Here is a 19,328-nt window from a genome sequence, read left to right on the forward strand (position 1 = left end):
CTGCTTGCCCTACTTTGGCTAGCAAGATCATACCCCCTCCTCCACTTTCCGCCACATCCCCTCTACTGCACCTCACCCGGGCATTAGAGCCTCCTTCATCAGAATTCTGCTATATACGGAAGAGCAGCTGAGAAGCTACATGGACTAAACCTATCTTGTAGTCTTCAACTTTGTATTGATAGATAGCCATTGTATGACTAGTTGGACCACAGCCTTTGGATACAGCCTTCTAATACATCCACTTTCTACATTCATGCTACCAGTTCTGTTCATCTAGAGAACCTTTACTAATAAAGCTGTTCGGTTTGTTTGTTTGTTTGCTTGCTTGCTTTTTCACCTTCCGACTGAGAAAGATGTGCTAGCTAACAACAGTGCTCCACAGTGTTTTTCATCTCTTTCCTGCTTTTCTCTCAGGGCTATCTGGAGTCTCATAAGTACCAGGTGAAAAGTATCTCCAGTTTATCTGACCCCAGCATGAAGTCACAGAACAAAAATCTTACTTTGTTTCCTAAAATCTCTCTTTAATTGTTAATATTCGTGACACCCTTTACACCTGTGGCACAGATTGTTCACTCCGCTGCAAGCTGCTTAATAATCTGTGCAAGCTATCCTCCTTGGTTCCAGGAGTTAGAAGGGAATTGTCTAATAAGTGCTGTGATAGGAGTTGTGGGAAGCTCTGGAGTCGGTGGCTGAGCAGCGGGAGCTGGAGTTGTCTATCTTCCCAGGGGCAGAATGTTGAAACAGAAAAGTCTGCTTTTAGCGGTCAGACACAGAGCTACAGAAATGTAAATCCCTGCTGATACGGAAAAGGTTTGGCTCTGGACTAGAAGGCTGGGCCAGGAACAACTAAGCTGAGTCCCTTCGGCACACCCTACCCCAAAGGGAGGTGCTCATGTCACTCAAGGCTCACTGTCCAATCAGGACCTCCACGCGGCCAGTCCCGTCAGAAGTGGAGGAGGGTTCTTCCGGGTTCGCTGCTGCAGTTTCAGCCCGGTGGCTCAGCAGGCTGGTGAGGTTGCTGTGCTGTGCTCTGAGCTCCGCCTCTGGGTGTTGTGAGGGGAGCTCACATGAGCTCCGAAGTCGCGATATGGTGAGTTTGTGATCATTGCCCCTAAGGGGGAGAAGCAGGCTTTTCAGAGCCAGTTACAGCCTGGAGCCCAGGCCTTAGGAGCTTTCTCTAAAGCCTTGACGTATAAATTAGAAAATACAGAGTTCCTTCTGTAAAACCAGAATATGCTTGGGAGAGCTGGTAATGGTCTGGGGCCCGGGGCCATTGGGGAGGGCTGGCTTCACATTCTGAGAACTCAGCTCTTCCTACCACATGGGGCTGTGGGTTATCAGTCCCAGGCCACTGTGGGCTTGGTCAGTGATGCCCTTAGAATACTCTGGGTTCCTCTTGTGCAGCGTTGTTTTGTTAGACTCCTCCTGAGTTTGTCCCATTGTAGGATAGTTTCTGCTAACTTCTTAGAAGTCTCCCTTGTTCTTTCATTTCTCCCCTGTAAGTAGTGGACAAGCTGCTGTTCTTAAGAAGCCTACCTGGCATAAAACAGAGCTTGTTGTAACCCCTCCCCAGCCCAGCCTTTATATTTCCAAACGTCTACTTTTCCTGTCTTTTTTGTCCTCTGGGACCTTCCACTTAGGACCCTGAAACTGAAGAATGGCCTGCTCTTTCAGGGCATTGGTGTACTTAAGAATTAATTCTGGGAAAATCTTTGCTGTGTAAATGTCCCATCTGCCCAAGTGGCTAAGTTGCAGTCTTCAGTCGGTATTAAATTGTTCAAAATATAACCTGGGGCATGAACATAAAAGAAACCTAAGGATGACAGCATATATGGAATGCAAAATCTTCTTTAGGCTGGTTCTTACTTTAGCATTAACCTGAGCTAGATGCACGCTATTTGTACAGAGATTTTTCTTAATTAATCTTTTAATTGTGTGTGGAGTGATTTATCCCAGGGAAGGCACATTAATTCTAGAACAGCTGCAACTTCAGCCTTTTACAAAAATATTTCTGAGAGAAGCTATGCTGACTTAGGTGGCTTCGGTCCTAGTTTGTTGCTCCCCTGGGGAATGGCCTTACTTTCTTTTTGATCAAACTCTCTAAATTTTAAGTTGAAGGCTGGCTGTACCACAATAGAATTTTAAAATTACCCAATTCTGTCAGGTAATGAATGTCCATTGCAGTAGCAGGAAAAGGATTTGCATGTGGAGCATGGCTTCTGCCCTCAGAGTAGAACAGGAGGAGCAGTTTACTGTGAACAGTGCAGGGTGAAACAGGGTAAGCAATAGCTAGACCACAGACTAACTTGTAAGACAGTCAGCTTGCAGGGTTCACCATTATGAAAAAGGACCTGATTGAGGCAACATGAGTGATTTTGTAATTTCCCAGCATGTATTCATGCATGTGAATGAAAACAGATTTTATTGGTGGATTTACAGTTTCGGGCAGTTAGCTAGAGCCAATGATTATTGAAGTTCCGTTAGGGGAGAGTCCTATGGAGAGATGTGCAATTCTCTTTGACATAGTTAAGTCAGCTCATAAATTTTAGACACAGGCCATTGGCTGTAGCCTTTTGCTTCAGGTTACAGGTCTGAACAGCTGACATTATGCATAGGGCAAGGTCAAACAGTATCTGCTTTTTCAAAGTCAGCATAGTGATACATTTTTTTCTTATTATATTTATCTTTTCAAAAGTCAATTCTTGATTTTACTTTTTAAATTTTATTTTCTGTAATGTATCACCTCTTGAATGTCTTCTTTCTATTCTCCAATGTTTCCTGGTCATTAAGAATTTCATTTCTTTTTCTCAAGTGCTTTGATTCTGTGTTTCTGTTTAGAGCAATATCTCCTTGTAGCTCAGGCTTGTCTTATCCTATGTAATTGAGAATTGCCCAATCGTGCCTCAGCTACCCAGTGCTGGGAAGACAGTCCTGCAACTCTTCCAGGCTAGGCCCTGACTGGTAAGTGAGAAGGAAAAAAGACCAGTGAATGAGTGTCCGTTGGCCTTCCTGACTTTTGGGGGGAAATTACAAATAAAGAGGGACCTGTACAAATTTGAGTTTACTGACCAGCTTTGAAGCTGGTGTAGTCACAACACATGGGAAGGGGAGGAGGGAAGGTAAGAACTTTTCTGATTTGAAAGTATTTGGCATTAGCAGCAAGTAGTCAGGTAATCAATTTTAGATATTGGCCACGTTGCGGAGGGGGGGGGGCGCGTTTCAAAGACCAGGGCAATCAAGAATCTGGATAAGGAACTGAACTTATTTCTACAAACCAAATTTTTATAGTTATACTAATTTAACCAACACAGAAGATCTTGACAAACTGGTGTCGCTATACTTAAAAGGATTGTTATTTTAACTCTGAAAATGTACAAGCTGAGAGAAAAAGGAACGAGTAACACTTGGTGTGCTCTTGGAGAATACTGGGCCCGAAAGCCTGTTTGAGCTTTTTAAAGTAACCTTTGAGATTAGAATAAAATCATTTCAATCTTCTCTTCATTACTTCTACTGTTACGTCTCAAACCCTGGAACAAAGGACAGAAATGCCTGTTTAACAAATCAAAGCAGACCTGGCTGCCAGGTTCTCCCAGCATCCCTTAGTTCCTATCTGTTAGAGGGTATGCCTAGTATACACCACCCTCTAGTCCAAGGATTGGCTAGCCCTTCTCCCAGCTGCTCTTCCACCTGCAATCAACCATTTTGGTTACTTGGTCTTTGTCATCTATCCTTTAGCCTTCTGTCCTATTGATCTGAAGTTTGGCTGCAGAACTTCCCAATGTTAGGTTGGATGGCTGTTTTGTGTGTAATGAAATGTGCACACAAAGGACCCTGTGACTTGGAAGATGAACAGGGGCTCTAGGCTTCTACTAACATACAAATTAACCAGACTAGGGCTCTGTCTGATCCTAGGGTGGAAGGGCAAAGCTGGGAAGGCCTGTGCTGTTTGAGTCATTTGCTCTCTAATCCTCCAGCAGGAGAGCTGCTACTGTCTAGAGACCCAGCTGGCTGCTCAGAGCTAATGAGAGACTCTGGGAAGGCCTGGAACTCACAAGCACCAGCAGGAGATAGCTTGCAGATCCTTTACAGGATTCTCCTCTGAATCAGCAGTAAGGAGGAGTAAGGAAGACCATAAGTCATACCATGATTGAGTGTGGGGTCTACAGACCCCAGACCAGGAAGAACAGGTTGGATAAGCTATCAGAGTCCAATCTGCTGGGATGGACTGTGAGCTGGACTTTTCTGTTGGTACATGTGGTTACATGGGCAGAAGCCCTTGGCCTCTGAGCCTCTCTGAGTGTGGATTCCTTGGGAAGAGGGAGGCTCTGTAGCTCTGGCCATAGTAAGCTGTGGTGCTCATAATATCACTATACAGTACACACACTTAGCATTGCTTTTGGTGTACAGTGGGAAGACAGTTCAGAAAAGTTAAGGTCTGGGGTCTAGAAGCCCTGAATGCTACATTCCACATTCAGTTTTGTGTGATAAAATGATCCTTCAGTAATACTTGATTAGAATCCTTTTAATTTTCTGCTACCACCAGTCACAATGGCGTGATTCAGGGAAATTCAGTGCCAGCATACAAAAGCATTGTCTAGGCTGCAGAGTTCTTTCATGTGTACATGGCATTGTGCAGGTGAATAATGCTCTTCTACATCTTGTGATATAATCCATGTGGCAGGAAGTGGATATGCAATTATCCTTCAATATTGTTTCCTATGTGGACATCAGAGGGGTTCCCTTTGCCTGAGACCACAGTGGGCTTGAGGGGCTACAGAGCCATACCCCACCTTTCTGATCACCTCTATTTCCAGAGAGAGCGCTAGAGCATAGGGGCCTCTCGGTTTGGAAAAGAGATCAGAAGTAGCTGGAGGGTCAGAAATGTAACAGCTTAGGGGTCCCATCGTGTTGTTTTTGTGGGAGTTGTGAAGTCTGTGTTTATTTAGTTTTTAAACACATACAATCAAAGGTAACACTGGTGAAGTTCACTTTTTTTTGTTTTGTTTTCTGGCTGAGTTTCCTTAGGTCTTTTGATGAAAACATGAATATATTTTGGGGCTTATGTTTTTGGCTTTTTCTCTGCATCTCCTATACTTATACAAATATTGTACACATTCTTGATTTTTGTAGTTATGTGATACAGAAGTCATATCGTGCCAAGTACATACTGTTTCTTCATAATCTCATTGAGAATTCTGAGATTTATCACATGGCACATAGCTTTGGAATCAGCTTTCCTATTAGATATTGTAAAAAAAATTCTTTGGATTGTGTTGAATTTATGCTGCAAATTGAACATAACCAACATCTTCCTCTTTTTTTTTTAATAATTTATTTAATTTTATTTTATGTGCATTAGTGTGAAAGTGTCAGATCCCTTGAACTGGAGTTACAGACAGTTGTGAGCTGCCATATGGGTGCTGGGAATTGAACCTAGGTCCTTTGGAAGAGCAAACAGTGCTCTTAATCACTGAGCCATCTCTCCAGCCCCCTTTTTTTTGAATCATCATTTAATGATGTTGTTTACAGTTGTATAAAAGCATGAAAGGTATCATTCTACATAAGCATTTAGTAGACTTTCATAAGCACATGAAACTGAAACTGTTATGAAATAATATACAAAGTCATAGAAAGAGGACATCACTATAGAGTTAGTGACACAGAATACATTTTTATGACCACATAAAAACTCTCTCACTAAGTATGCTTTAGTTAAGAAAACCAAAAGTATGAAAGTAAAACATACTCCAGAATTGACAGTAAATCTGAATGTGACATGGGTTGTGTATTAGCATGCTAAAAGAACTCTGAGAACAGTGGGATTTTTTCACAGATATAAACTAAAATTAGCTAAAACTATGTTGTGTTGTTATAGTTGATGTAAAATTGCACATATTTAGTGTATGAATTCTAATGCATTTGGACATATTACCTACACCCAACAACCCCATTACCACAAACAACACAGTAGACCTTCTTCTCCACACGGCCTCATTCTATCCACGTATATATGTGTCTACACTATACAGAGTTCTCATTAAGTGACAGGATTGCTGTGGATCCCAGCAATCTTCTCAGTATATTTCCCATGCACTTAACATTAGCTTTAGAAGTATTAGAATTCTCATTGTAGTTATATTCACAGTGGCTTAAATTTAAAAATACCCTCAGTACTCATTTGTTTAGGACAAGCTGAGTGCCTCAGGAGGATATTGTGCTAAATGAATGAAGGTAATAGCAATGGTTAAAGGATTATACACTTATAAGGATTCCCACAGTCAGTGCTGTGTTGGTCATCGAACAGCATGTAATTACAGCTTGGGCAATGCTAACACGCTTTTATCTCCTACCTGATTTTAATCTTTAATGAACTCTCATTTGCCAGATGGGTGGGAAAGCTTTAGCCATCTTGTCAAGCTACAGGTAACAATAGAAAATGAAGGGCAAAAAGAACACAGAATCTAGCTGAAACAATCACCTTCAAAGGGTTTTTCTAATGTTCTTTTAGTTGGTATGTGGAGAAGAAAAATTAAATATCAGTATTTTTGTAGCAAGAGTTGTTAAGGAGATGATAAGCAAACATGCTATTATAGCATGCTGTAAAAATGCAGGAAGTCACTTTATTTGTAGAGCTTTTTTCCAGTGAGGCATACTGCATGGAAAACTAATAATGGAGTTAAGAAACATACTGACTTGTTTTGTTTACATTTAAATAGTGACAATAAATTATAGTTTAACAAAAAAGTAATAGTATTAGACAAGTGATGCATTTCTTTGTATTCTTCTGATCAAATAACCTGCCTTAATTTTGCTTTGGAGACTATGTTTAAACCTTTAAAATTTTAATGTATCAATTTGTATTTGTTTAATTTATTATATAATTAATGTAACATTACTGTCTAACATTACATATAATTTCTGTTATTTGAGTAGTTATTCAAACATTAGTTTTCTTAAAGAGAACAAGAGTATTTTTTTGGAACTAAATGAGCAGGTACCTCCATAATTCCATAATCTTAACTAGTGAAAGACAACCCAAGAGAATAGCCCACATTTGTTTCCTGCATGATAACATTTAACAGTGCTGAGAGCAAAACTTCTCTTTTCACAGAACTAGACAGGGCTCAAGAAAGAGCTTCTTACAAACTCCTGTTTGATGCTCACTCTCTAGGCATGCAGAATTAGAACTGTATCTGTGAAAATTATGATTTTTCTGTCATAACTATTTCACTTCTGTTGTTCTTTATTGCTTCCCTTCTTTGCATTTTCTTTTATGAAAAATATGAATTAATGTTTTTACTTGAAAACAGAATCTTCTCCCATACAATATATACTGATGACTGTTTTCCCTCCTCCATTTCTCCCAGTTTCCCCCACCTCTCCTTTCCTCCTCTCTCCCAGATCCACTCCCTCTCCTCTGTTTTCTTTTCAGAAAAGAGCAGGTCTCCAAGAGAGGACAGCCAAACAGGACAAAACAAGATGAAAAAACAAAACAAAACAAAAAACAAGTCGAAATACCTCATATTGAGGCTGGACAATAACAGGGAAAGAGTCTCAAGGGCAGGTGAGAGTCAGAGCTACAACCACTCCCACTGCTAGGAATCCCACAAAAACACCAAGGTAACAGCCATAAGATAAAAGCAAAGGAACAGGTGTAGACCCATGTAGGCTCCATGCCTGTTATGTAAGTTGCTGTTAGGTTCCTGGCCATGCAGGTACTATAAAGCCTGTGTTCTCTCTCATATCCCTGGACTCAAGTTAAACCAAACATTGTTTGGCTACTCAAACAAGTTCGGTGCCACCATACACCTGCACATTTGCAGGATGGATAGATTATAGCTGGCTTGGTGTCCAGGTTTCTCTTTCTGTAGCCTGTAAAGTATGTTTTTACACCGAAGAGAATAGAACAGAGGATTAAAGGCTCCAAGCCTGCATCTGCTAGGCCTGTCTGCATTCAGTGAGCTTTGTGGAAATTGTCCTCAGCAACCGGGCCCTGTTGTCAGCTTTCAAAGAATAAAATTCTGTCCTAGCATCCTCATGGGTTGTTTAGGGATATCTGTGTGACTTCTTTGGCCAACAACTCAATGTAATGTAACCCACTGAAGCCCTGCTTGGCTACAAAGGATGGCTAGTTCAGACTTCTTATCCTCTATTACTATGAGTCCCCACTAGGGTTACCCTAGTGGATCCCAGAAAGTTATTTGTGCATAGGGTTTTTACACTGACCCTCAAATGTGCCCTAATCCCAGCTGTTTCTCCCTTCACTAAAATCTTTTCCTCCATTCCTGCCCCAACTGATTCCTCCTACTCCTGTCCACATTCACCCTAAGGGCACCTTCAGAATCTGTTCTTTTTCCCCTTTCCAAGGAGATCCATGCTTCCTCCTTTACTTTCTCTTTATCTAACCTCTCTGGGTTTCTTGACTGTAGCTTGACTGTCATTTACCTAATAGATAATATCAACTTATAAGTGAACTTCTTACCATATTTGTCATTCTGTGTCTGGGTTACCTCACTTAGGGCGATTTTTCTAGTTCCAACCATTCACCTATTATGTCATTTTTAACAGCTGAGCAATACTTCATTGTGTAAAAATATCACATTTTTTAAAATTCATTCTTCAGTTGAGGGTCATCTAGGTTGCTACCAGTTTCAGACTAGTATAAATAAAATCACTATGAACATAGATAAGCAAGTGTTGTTATGGAAGGATGGAGCACCTTTTGGATATTAGCCCAAGAGTAGTATTGCTGGGTCTTGATGTAGATGGAGTCCCAGTTTTCTGAGGAAATGCAATATTGATTTCCATAATGGTTCAATTAGTTTGTACTTCCATGTGCAATGGAGGAGCATTCCACTTGTTCCACATCCTTGCCAGCATAAGCTGACTTTTGTATTATTATTATTATTATTAATTATTATTAACTTTACATCCTGATCAAAGCCCACACTGTCTCCCTGTTTTCCATATCTCCCCACTCCTACTCTTCAGAGAAGGGGAGCCCCCTGACCCACTCACCCAAGCATATCAAGTCATATCAGGACTGAGCACATATTCTTCCCTAGTGGCCCGCCTAGGTAGCCCTGCTAGGAGAAAGTGATCCAAAAGCAGGCAACAGAGTTCATGTCAGAATTAGCCCCCTTTCTCCTTTCTAGGGAACCCATATAAAGACTGAGCTGCCCGTCGGTTACATCTGTGTAGAGGGTCTAGATCCAGTGCATGCATGGTCCTTGGTTGAAGGCTCAGTCTTCACAGTACCCTGCCCCCTCCTCCCCACAGCCCCTGGTTAGTTGGCTGTGTTGGTCCTATTCCCTCTTAGTCTTTCTATCCTTCCACCACTCTTCCACAAAACTCCCTGTGTTCCACCCAATGTTTGGCTGTTAGTCTCTGCATCTGTTTCTGACAGCTATACTAGGCTCCCACCTGCAAGCATAGCAGAGTATTGTTAATAGTGTGAGGAGTTACCTGTCTCCCATAGGGGGAATTTAAGGTTGGGCCAGGGATTGTTTGAATGTTTCCTCCGCTTTGCTTTATTTTTGTCCCTGCACATTTTGTAGGCATGGTCAGTTTTAGATTGAAGTTTTTGTATGTGGGTTGGTGTTCCCATCCTTCCACTTGGAGTCCTGTCTAGTTAGAGGGTGGCCACTTCAGTCTCCATTACCCCTCCTACTAGGAGTCTCAGCTAGAGTCACCACCATATCTTCTCAGGAGCCTAACATGCCATATCTCCAGATTGTCAAAGAGAACCCCCCTGCCCAAGATTTCTCTTCTCTCTGCAAGCCCTCTGTCCTCCCTCCCCTACTTCTCCATGTCTAATATCAACCCTCACTTCTCTCCTGCTCATTCTCTTATCCTGTTCCCTCTCTTTAACCACTTCTCTGTCTATTCTATTGCTACTTCCGAATGAGATTTAAGCAACTTCCCTTGGGACATCCTTGTTATTTATTTTCTTTGGGTCTGTGAATTGGTTTTTCTGTAGTATATGGCTAAAATTCACTTACAAATGAGTACATACCATGTGTGTCTTTCTGGGTCTGGGTTTCCTTTCTCAGGATGACTTTTTCTAGTTTTATCCATTTGCCTACAAATTGCATTATTTCCTTGTTTTTAATAACTTAGTAATATTCCATTGTGTAAATGTATCACAGGTTTTTTACCCATTCTTCAGGCGAGGGACATCCAGGTTGTTTCCAGTTGCTGGCTGCTATGAATAAAGCTGCTATGAACATAGTTGAGCATATGTCTTTGTATAGTAAAGCATCCTCTGGGTATATGCGCATGGGGAGGTATAGCTGGGTCTTGAGGTAGAACTATTCCCAGTTTCCTGAGAAGGCACCAGATTGATTTTCAGATTGATTGTAAAAGTTTGCACTCACACCAATAATGGAGGAATGTTCCCGTTTCTCAACAGTTTCACCAGCATGTTCTGTCACTTGAGTTTTTGATTATAGCTATTTTGATGGGTGTAAGATGACATCTCAATAATTTTGATTTGCATTTCCCTAATGACTAAGGACATTAGGCATTTTTTTTCTGACATTAAGCATTTTTAAAGTGCTTCTCAGCCGTTAGATACTCCTCTGTTGAGTATTCTCTGTTTTCCTTCGTACCCCCCTTTTTAATTGATCATTTGGTTTGTTGGTGTTTAGTTTCTTGAGTTCTTTATATATTGTAGATATTAGCCCTTTGTCAAATGTAGGGTTGGTGGAGATCCTTTCCCACTCTGTAGGCTGCTGTTTGGTTCTATTGATAGTGTCCTTTGCCTTATAGAAACTGTTCACTTTCATGAGGTGCCATTTATTAATTGTTGATTATAGAGCCTGTGCTGTTGGTGTTCTGTTCAGAAAGTTGTCTCCTGTGCCAATGAAGTCAAGGCTATTCCCCACTTTTTCTTCTAACAGATTTAGTGTGCCTGGTTTTATGTTTTGGTCTTTGATCCACTTGGACTTGAGTTTAGTGAAGGGTGATAGATATGGATCTATTTGTATTTTTGTACATGTAGACATCCAGTTAAAGCAGCACCATTTGTTGAGAATACTTTTCCATTGTATGGTTTTGGCTTCCTTGTCAAAAATCAAGTGTCTTAGGTTTCTAGGTTTATTTATAGATTTTCTTTTTTTCTTTTTTTGATAATTAATTTTTTATTAATTACAATTTATTCATTTTGTATTCCAGCTGTAGCCCCCTCCCTCCACCTCTTGTAATCTCACCGTTTCTCCTTCTTCTCCTCTCATTTTGTACATAAATCCTGTTAGGGAGCCCAAAGGAATGTGCGTAAAATGGTTAATTAAGCAAGATCAACATTTGTTGTCCAATCTTTGAATGTTGAGAAATTTCAGAGTTAATAGAAGTCCTGTTTGGAACAGTTTAAAATGCTGGACCAATTGAAATTAGTAGTTTTCTTCAAAGCTCTCTTGGGAGGAGGCTTTGATGACAAATAGCAACTGAAGCAGTTGAGGCAGGAACAAGCAGAATGCTGGAACATGGAATATGCTGAAACAAATGTGTCAATGTCTAAGCATGCTGGAAAGATGAATTCTGTCAGGTTTGATGCAAAAGGACTGGTGTCCAGTCCTTTTGTTCTGCAAACATATAATTTTTCCCAAGCATTATACAGTCCTAAAATTATAAATGTATAAGATGTGCAGGATGAAACCAACCTGTAAACCAATTTTATATATGCCATTTAAAAGAATGACCTAATAAAATTTGAGGATATAGTAGTCAAGGATTTATTGGCCATCTATTGTTGAAGTTCTGGGTAGAGACATTTTTATGTCTCAGTTTCAGAGTTGCTCACATGTGAAGGGATCAGCACTTTATGTTACCTGTTTTGTTTGGTATTCTTGGTTTCTCTCTCCTTGTGTGTGGACAAGATCTTCAGGTGGGCTTCTGTCATATTTGTTTTTTTATTAATTTTGATGGAACCCATCATTTTTCTTCTGTTTGTACATATATAAAACCTCTTCCCCATCGTAACGTATTCCCTATTCTCTTATTTGGAATCAGCATCTTTATATTCTTCTCTAATTCAGCAGTCCTTTCTAAACTTCATTGTGTCTTTGCAGGTGTGCTACTTATCACATTTAAACATTTTAAAATTGATAAGTCATTATTTAATCTGTTTTGGGGAGATGTTTTATTTCTCTTTTGTTTCATAACTGTAGTTTTTAAAATCACTTTTGATATTTTCATAATTGTTTGACCTGTAGGATTATAACTTAAATCTGTAACAGGTTTCATGTTATAATGTCTAAAATATTGTTGAATTCCAGTACATATACATTCAAAGCACCATCAGCCCCAATTTGTAAGGACATCTCCAAAATATTCACCATCTCTAACAAATGTATAACCTTAGGATCATGCTCTCCAGAATTTAAGGGAAAAGGCTGTTAGAATTCTGAATATGAATCTATGGCATGGTGCATGTATTTTGGTTCTCCAAACTCCATAAAATGGAGCACACCAGCTGTTATATGACCTTGTTCCAAGACAACATTGAACAGGATCTGCATTTCTACTTTAGCATATAAACCTTCATTTAGTAATTGAATCTTAACAATACACCCATAATATTCAATGTGACCATCTTAGCCTGTATCTGAAGACTTTCATTCCAGCATCTCAGTATGCTGCCACTTTGTTATATCTTAAAACCTCTGTGTACTTTTCTCATCTGGAACCACCTCTTTTGGTGTTATTTTGAGTACCAGATTGGATTACCCTGAGAGCTCTCTATTTTGATTCAAATATTTCTCCAACCTCTGTTCTATGGCCTTTAATTTATCATCTGTTTTCTCAGTCTTTTCTTTCTCCAAGAAAGTCTTATCCTGATCTTTCCCAAAGAGGATATACAAAACCGGAATCTTCAGTTAAAAAAATTAGTTCTATGCAAAGAGAAACAAACTCAAATGGTATTCAGAAGCCCTTTGTCATTGTGTCTTCCTCCATTTTCAACATACAAAAATTATCGTTTTTAATCTCAAAATCTTTTCCTAAGGACTTTACTTTCTTAGACCCAGCTTCCCTTCTAGACCTTACTAGTTCAGATGTTTTTTAGGCTTCTCAGTCTGTCTTTGGCTCCTGCTTCCAGGGAGAGGTATTTTTTTCTGCCCCCCTCACTGGATCCTGACCCCTTCTCCCCTCTGGGAAGTTACTGGGTCCACGAATGTTTTCTCCTCATACCAGTAAGAACCCCTTTCAAAGGGATTTTTCTTTATGCCTTGGCTAGCAAACTCTGGCTTTGAGAAGCTTCCTTTTTAAAGAGCCCCCCCCCCTTTTTAACCTATATCAATTTTTGTTTTTCTACAGCCTACTGGAGGCCTTGCTGTGCTGCAGGGGTCTGTCTAATCAGGAAATTGTGAGCTCCGAGTTTATGAAGTGACTTTGCTTTGATTTTAAGGAGCAGAACTAAAAAAACTGCTCTAAGTTTTACTTTCTATGTAAATTCTTGCTAGATTATTGTAAATTCTGCCCCATGTTGGTATGCCATTTGTTGTTGATTATTAATATTTAATATTGATTTGTGTTTTAGTTAAACAGCAGTTACTTCTAAACCAGCTATATACCCAAATCACCACACAGAGTCTAGGATATATTTAGTTAACCTAGAGCACAATTCTGGGCAATAATTACTCCATCCTAAACTTGCAAGCCTGCATAGTTTCCTCCCATTCAGATTTCTTCCACTATACTTTCTTTTTGTCATATCTTAGGTCCAGTTCATCTCTCTTGGTGGTTCCAAGTCCTCTCCTCCAAATCTCTCCTCTTAGATTTCCTCCCACTTGCTTCTTTCTCCTCCCCTCTGGACCAGGATGTCCCACCCTAGTCTCTCCATTGCTCAGTACTGGCTGGATGTTTAATTGACAATATAGAGAACAAATGGTGGCACATTTACACAAACTTGAGACAGCTGATGCTTAGAATAAGCATCACAGTGCAAAGTCCAGATTGAAAAAAAAACAGTGGAGTAGAGAAATCAGCATTTGAATGTATAAGGGTAAAGTGTATACATTCCACAAGAACATTATACCACCAAAAATAATTTCTGTACCTTGGAGCCTGGAATCTTCTTTTTTTGTCCATTCCTGTTATTCTTTGATTTCATCTTTTCATGGCATCCTTGATTTCTTGGATGTTTTGTATTTGGGACTTTTCTGACTTTACTTTTTCTTTGAGAGAAGTATCAATTTCTGCAATTGTGTCTTCAGCACCTCATATTCTCTCTTCCATCTCTTGCATTCTGTTGTTGATGCTTACCTTTGTTGTTCCTAAGTTTTCTCTTAAGTTTTCCAGCTCCAGCGTTTTCTCTGTTTGTGTTTTTCTGATTGATTCTAATTCTGTTTTCATGTCTTACACCATTTTCTTCATCTGTTTGAATGTGGATTTCTGTCTTTCCATGATGGCTTCTATTTTTTTTTTTTTTTTTGTTGTTGTTGTTCATTTCTTCTCTATATGCCACTACTTGTGCCTCTACTTGTACCTATATTTGTTTTGGTGTATTTGCCTGTATTTGTTTGAGGGCTTTGTTTGTTTCCTCTTTATGTGCCTCTAATAAGTGGATAAGCGTAGATTTAAGAATATTTTCCTGTGTTTCTGATAAATTAGCATATCCCTTGAATTTTGGGGGTTGCTGGTGAAGCCATGATATCTTGATTTTTGTTGTATGTGTTCTTATGCCAACCTCTAGCCATCTGCTTATCCTTAACCTTTTCTTTTTGTTCCTGGAGTCTGTACTTTATACGGGGGTCCCTCTGTCTCTGGTGTCTGCAGTAGTCTTCAGGCAGATGAGAGAGGTCCATCGGTTTTTAGAGTAGGTGTTTGACTTTCAGCTGTAGCTAAGGGAGGAAGGTTGCCAGTTAATGTGTGCAAGCACAGGCATGTTTGTAGAGGTGTGCCTGAAGGACAGGGTGCTAGAGCATGTAGATGCCTGGAAGGGTGGAGCTTAAGTGCAGGAGGGGCTGCTAGCACTGTTCACTGGCACAATGTACATGCAGAGGTGCCTTGAATACCTCAGTATCCTACAGGCCTCTTCTACTGTCCTCCTGCTATTCAGATCTCTCTGGGCTCCAGGAATTTTTTACCTGGAATCCACTGGTAGACCCACAGAACAGGGACTTCAATGTTGATATCACTGTCCCAAGGATCCCTATGTTGCCCACAGTGGTGGTGTGGTTGGGAGGGATCCAATGTCTAGCTGCTAGAATAGAGGGACCTTGGATCTGGAGCTCTGCACGCACTCACTTGAAGGTGTACTCACTTGTTTGCAGGCCCAATTGGAAAACACAGGGGTTCCCTCTGTTCTCTACTCTCAGATATGGGCCCGGAGGGGCAAATGAAAGTAGAGGAAATTCATCAGCTCAGTAGTGTCCACTATTTGTCTGCCAGTTGGGAGAGCCTGACTTGGGATAGCCATCTCTGCTGTCTCAGTCACTAAATGTGGAGGCTCATGCTTGGGGCAACATTGCCGCCGAGCAGGGAGGCCTTTGCTTGGGCCAATGGCCACTGCAGGCTGCCTCAGCCAAGCTTGGAGGCCTGTGCTTGGGGCTAGGGGAAGTGCAGGGGGATCGAATATTTGCCACTCTCAGTCCCCAGAGATGTCCACGGGTGACCTGGATCCAAACTGTCCTAGCTCATGGGTTGTTCGCTCTCGCCCAGGAAGCCTCAATGACGATGTTCTGGCTTCAGCTGCCCCTCCACTCACCAATTTTAGAGTTTTGGATACTGTGCCCCTCTGATACAGTGTGCGCTAGTTGCCGCCATCTTCTACTCAATTTGGATTCTCTGAGTTGGAGTTTTCCTTCTAATATCTTCTATAGGGCTGGATTTGTGGACAGATATTTAACTTTGTTTCTCTCATGGAATATCTTGTTTCCTCCATCTATGGTAATTAAACGGTTTGTTGGGAACAGTAGTTGGGGCTGCTATCTGTGATCTTGTAGTGTTTTTGTAAGATATCTGCCCCAGGCCCTTCTGGCTTTTAGAGTTTGGTTGAGAAGTCAGATGTGATTCTGATTTGTCTGCCTTTATATGTGACTTGGCCTTTTTCCTTGCAGCTTTTAATATTCTTTCTTTGTTCTGTACATTTAGTGTATGATTATTATGTGATGGGAATACTTTCTTTTTTGGTCCAATCTATTTAGTGTTCTGTAAGCTTCTTCTGTGTTTATAGGCATATTTCTTTATAGGTTAGGGAGGTTTTCTTCTCTTATTTGTTGAAAATACTTTCTGGGCTTTCGAGCTGGGAGTCTTCTCCTTCTATTTCTATTATTCTTAGGTTTGGTCTTTTTATACTGTCCTAGATTTCTTGGATGTTTTACGTCAGGAACTTTTTAGATATAACATTTTCTATGTCTGATGTATCAATTTCTTCAATCATATCAACTACACCTGAGAATCTGTTTTCCATCTTTTGTATTCTGTTGGTGATGCTTGTGCCTGTAGTGCCTTTTCTCTTCCCTAAATTTTCTATTTCCAAGTTTGCCTCTTTATTGCTTTTATTTATTTTCATTTTCAGGTCTTGAAGTGTTTTATTCATTCCCTTCACCTATTTGACTGTATTTTTCTGTATTTCTTTGAAGAATTTATTTTCCTCTTTCAAGGCCTCTATCTTTGTCATACCATCCCTCAGATTTAAGATCTTTTTTTTTTCTTCAGGTATGTTAGGTATTTAGGGCTTGCTGAAGTAGGATTGATGGGTTGTGGATGTGTCATAATGTCCCGGATTTTGTTGCTTTTGTTCTTATGCTGACCTCTAGCCATCTGGTTCACCCTGGTGTTAAAGTCTGGTAGTGCCTGATGGCCGTAGGTCTCTAAGATTGTAGGTAGAGCTGGTGGTCCTAGATGTTAACAATCTTCTGGTTTTCCCGGGTGGTAGCAGGTTTGAGGAGATACAGGGAGAACACATAGTCTCTGATGGGTACCAGTCTCAAGGATTGCAAGTAGAAATGGGGTCCAGGAGATGAGGCATGCTGGGAGCTGTTGCTTTCTGAGGTTTGTAAGTCTCTGTGGCTCCCTGATGGCTTCTGGTCTCTGGGATTGCAGGTGGATATGGGGCCCAGGAAATGGTGTGCTTCCTGAAGGTGGAGCTGGGAAGATGGAGCTGTGGGGGGTCCTTCCCTTTACAGGTGGGCTCTAGTAGTCTAGGATTCAGGGGAGGGTTCTTACCCTGATAGTTGCCTGTTTCCTGGATTACAGAGAGAGATGGATGGAGCTCAGCAAATGGAGCTTGTCGGGGAGATGGAGAGTGGAGCATGCTGGTGGGGGTGGGGGGTGGGGGGAGTGAGGAATGATGTTGTGTGGATGGCCCAGGGCAGACTGTGTCTTTGCTGTCAGGCTGCGCTCTTCCCTGATGGCTGCCAGTCTCTGGGATTGCAGGTGGGGATTCTGCCCCAAAAGATGTAATGTGCCTGGGAGTTAGAGTGTGGGGCACACTGTGGGGATGGAACTCAGAGGTCCCAGGGCAGACCTTGCCTCTGCAGCTTTGCTCTAGCAGGCCAGGAGTTAGGGGAGGGGTCTCACCTATTGTTTCCCTGTGGTTGCCTAGACTACAGATGGAAACTGGACTCAGGAAATGGAGAATGCCTGCGAGATGGAGAGTAAAGCACGTTGTTGTTCCCTGATGGTTGCCTGTCTCTGGCACTGCAGATGGAGATGGAGCTCAGGAAATGAAGCTTGCCCAGGAGATCTTGCATTATTGATCATAGCCATTTTGATATTCTTTAAAAGCTAGAATCTCAAAGTAGTTTTGATTTGTATTTCCATTATGGCAAAGGATGTTGAACTTTTCTTTAAGGGTCTTTCAGCCATATTGGATTTTTTGTTGTTGCTGAACAATTTCTGTTTGGTTCTGTACCCCATTTTTAAATTGAATTTAATGTTTTCTGAACATCTACTTTCTAGGTATATATTATGTATATTCAACCTCTATCAGTTATGGAGTCGATAAAAGTCTTTTCGCATTCCTTAGGCTGTCTCTTTTTCCAATTGACTGTGTTTCTTGCTTTACAGAGGGATTTCAGTTTCATGAGGTCCCATTTATTAACTGTTAGTGTCTGCACTATTGGCATTTTGTTCAGAAGGTTGTCTTCTGTGCCAGTGCATTCAGGGCTGTTTCCCACTTTCTCTTCTGTCAGTTTCAGTGTGTCTGAAACTGGTTTTATTTTGAGGATTTTAATGCAGTTGGACTTGAGTTTTGTGCAGTCTGATGAATATGGATCTATTTGCATTCTTCTATAGGCAGGGATACAGTTTAACCAGCACCATTTGTTGAAGGTTGTGTCTTTTTTCCATTGTGTTTTTCTGGATACCTTATTAAAAATCAGGTGTGCCTGTATAGTTGGAATTGTCTGAGTCTTCAATTAGATTCCATTTATCAGTTTGTCTGTTTTATGCCAATACCAAGCAGTTCTTTTGTTATTCAGTTTTAGGTATCGTAGGTTTTTTTTTTATTCTATATTGAGCTGGGAATTGTCCTTTCAAAATCTGTAAACTTGTCTTTTTGGAATTTTGATGGGAATTGTGTGTGCTTTTGGTAGGATGGCCATTTTTACCATGTTAATCCTACTGATCCATGAATATGAGAGATCTTTCCTTCTTCTGATATATTCTTCAATTACTTTCTTTAAAGACTTCTAGTTTTAATCATACAAGTCATTCACTTCCTCTTTTCGAGTTACTCTAACATTTTATATTATTTGAGGCTACTGGTAAGGGTGTTGTTTCTAGGATTTCTTTCTCAGTCTGTCATTTTTATATAGCCGATATATAAGAGAGCTACTGATTTTGTTTTAGTTAATCCTGCCACTTTCTTGAAAGTTTTTATCAGGTGTATGTAGGAGTTTGTTAGTAGAATTTTGGCGGTCACTCATATATACTCTTATATATCTGCCATTTAGGATACTTTGACTTCTTTTCTATGTTATATCCCCTTGATCTCCTTCAGTTGTTTTATTGCTCTAGCTAGAACTTGAAGTACTATATTGGCTATGAGTCTCAGTTTCTTTGATATCCTGATGGGTGGAGACTTTCAGTGGAGAGAGTGGACAGCCTTGTCTTGTTCCTGATTGTAGTGGAATTTCTTGGAGTTTTTCTGCATTTAATTTGTTGTTTGGTTTAGAACTGCTGTTAATTTCCTTTATTTATGTTTATATATTTTGTATCTCTAACCTCTCCAAGATTTTTATTGTGATCTTGGATTTTGATGAAGGCATATTTAGTGTCTAATGAGATGATGCTGTGGCTTTCTGTCTATTTATATGGTGGAGTACATTTACTTATTTTAGTATGTTGAACCATCCATGCATCTCTGGGATGAAGCCCGTTTG

General features: G+C 40.5%; 1 protein-coding gene across 1 annotated transcript in view; it reads left to right on the plus strand.

Annotated features, from left to right (window-relative positions):
- Positions 1–990: 990 nt before the first annotated feature.
- LOC129671946 (zinc finger protein 120-like) overlaps positions 991–19,328 on the plus strand; it is a 38,840-nt gene continuing 20,502 nt past the window's right edge. The window contains exon 1 of the mRNA XM_055601122.1: positions 991–1,090. Within this exon, the coding sequence (XP_055457097.1) occupies positions 1,088–1,090 (3 nt within the window). The 5' untranslated portion in view covers positions 991–1,087. The remainder of the gene's footprint in view (positions 1,091–19,328) is intronic.

Source organism: Psammomys obesus, unplaced genomic scaffold (assembly GCF_907164565.1).
Source record: "Psammomys obesus unplaced genomic scaffold, mPsaObe1.curated_primary_1811, whole genome shotgun sequence".
Classification (NCBI taxonomy): domain Eukaryota; kingdom Metazoa; phylum Chordata; class Mammalia; order Rodentia; family Muridae; genus Psammomys; species Psammomys obesus.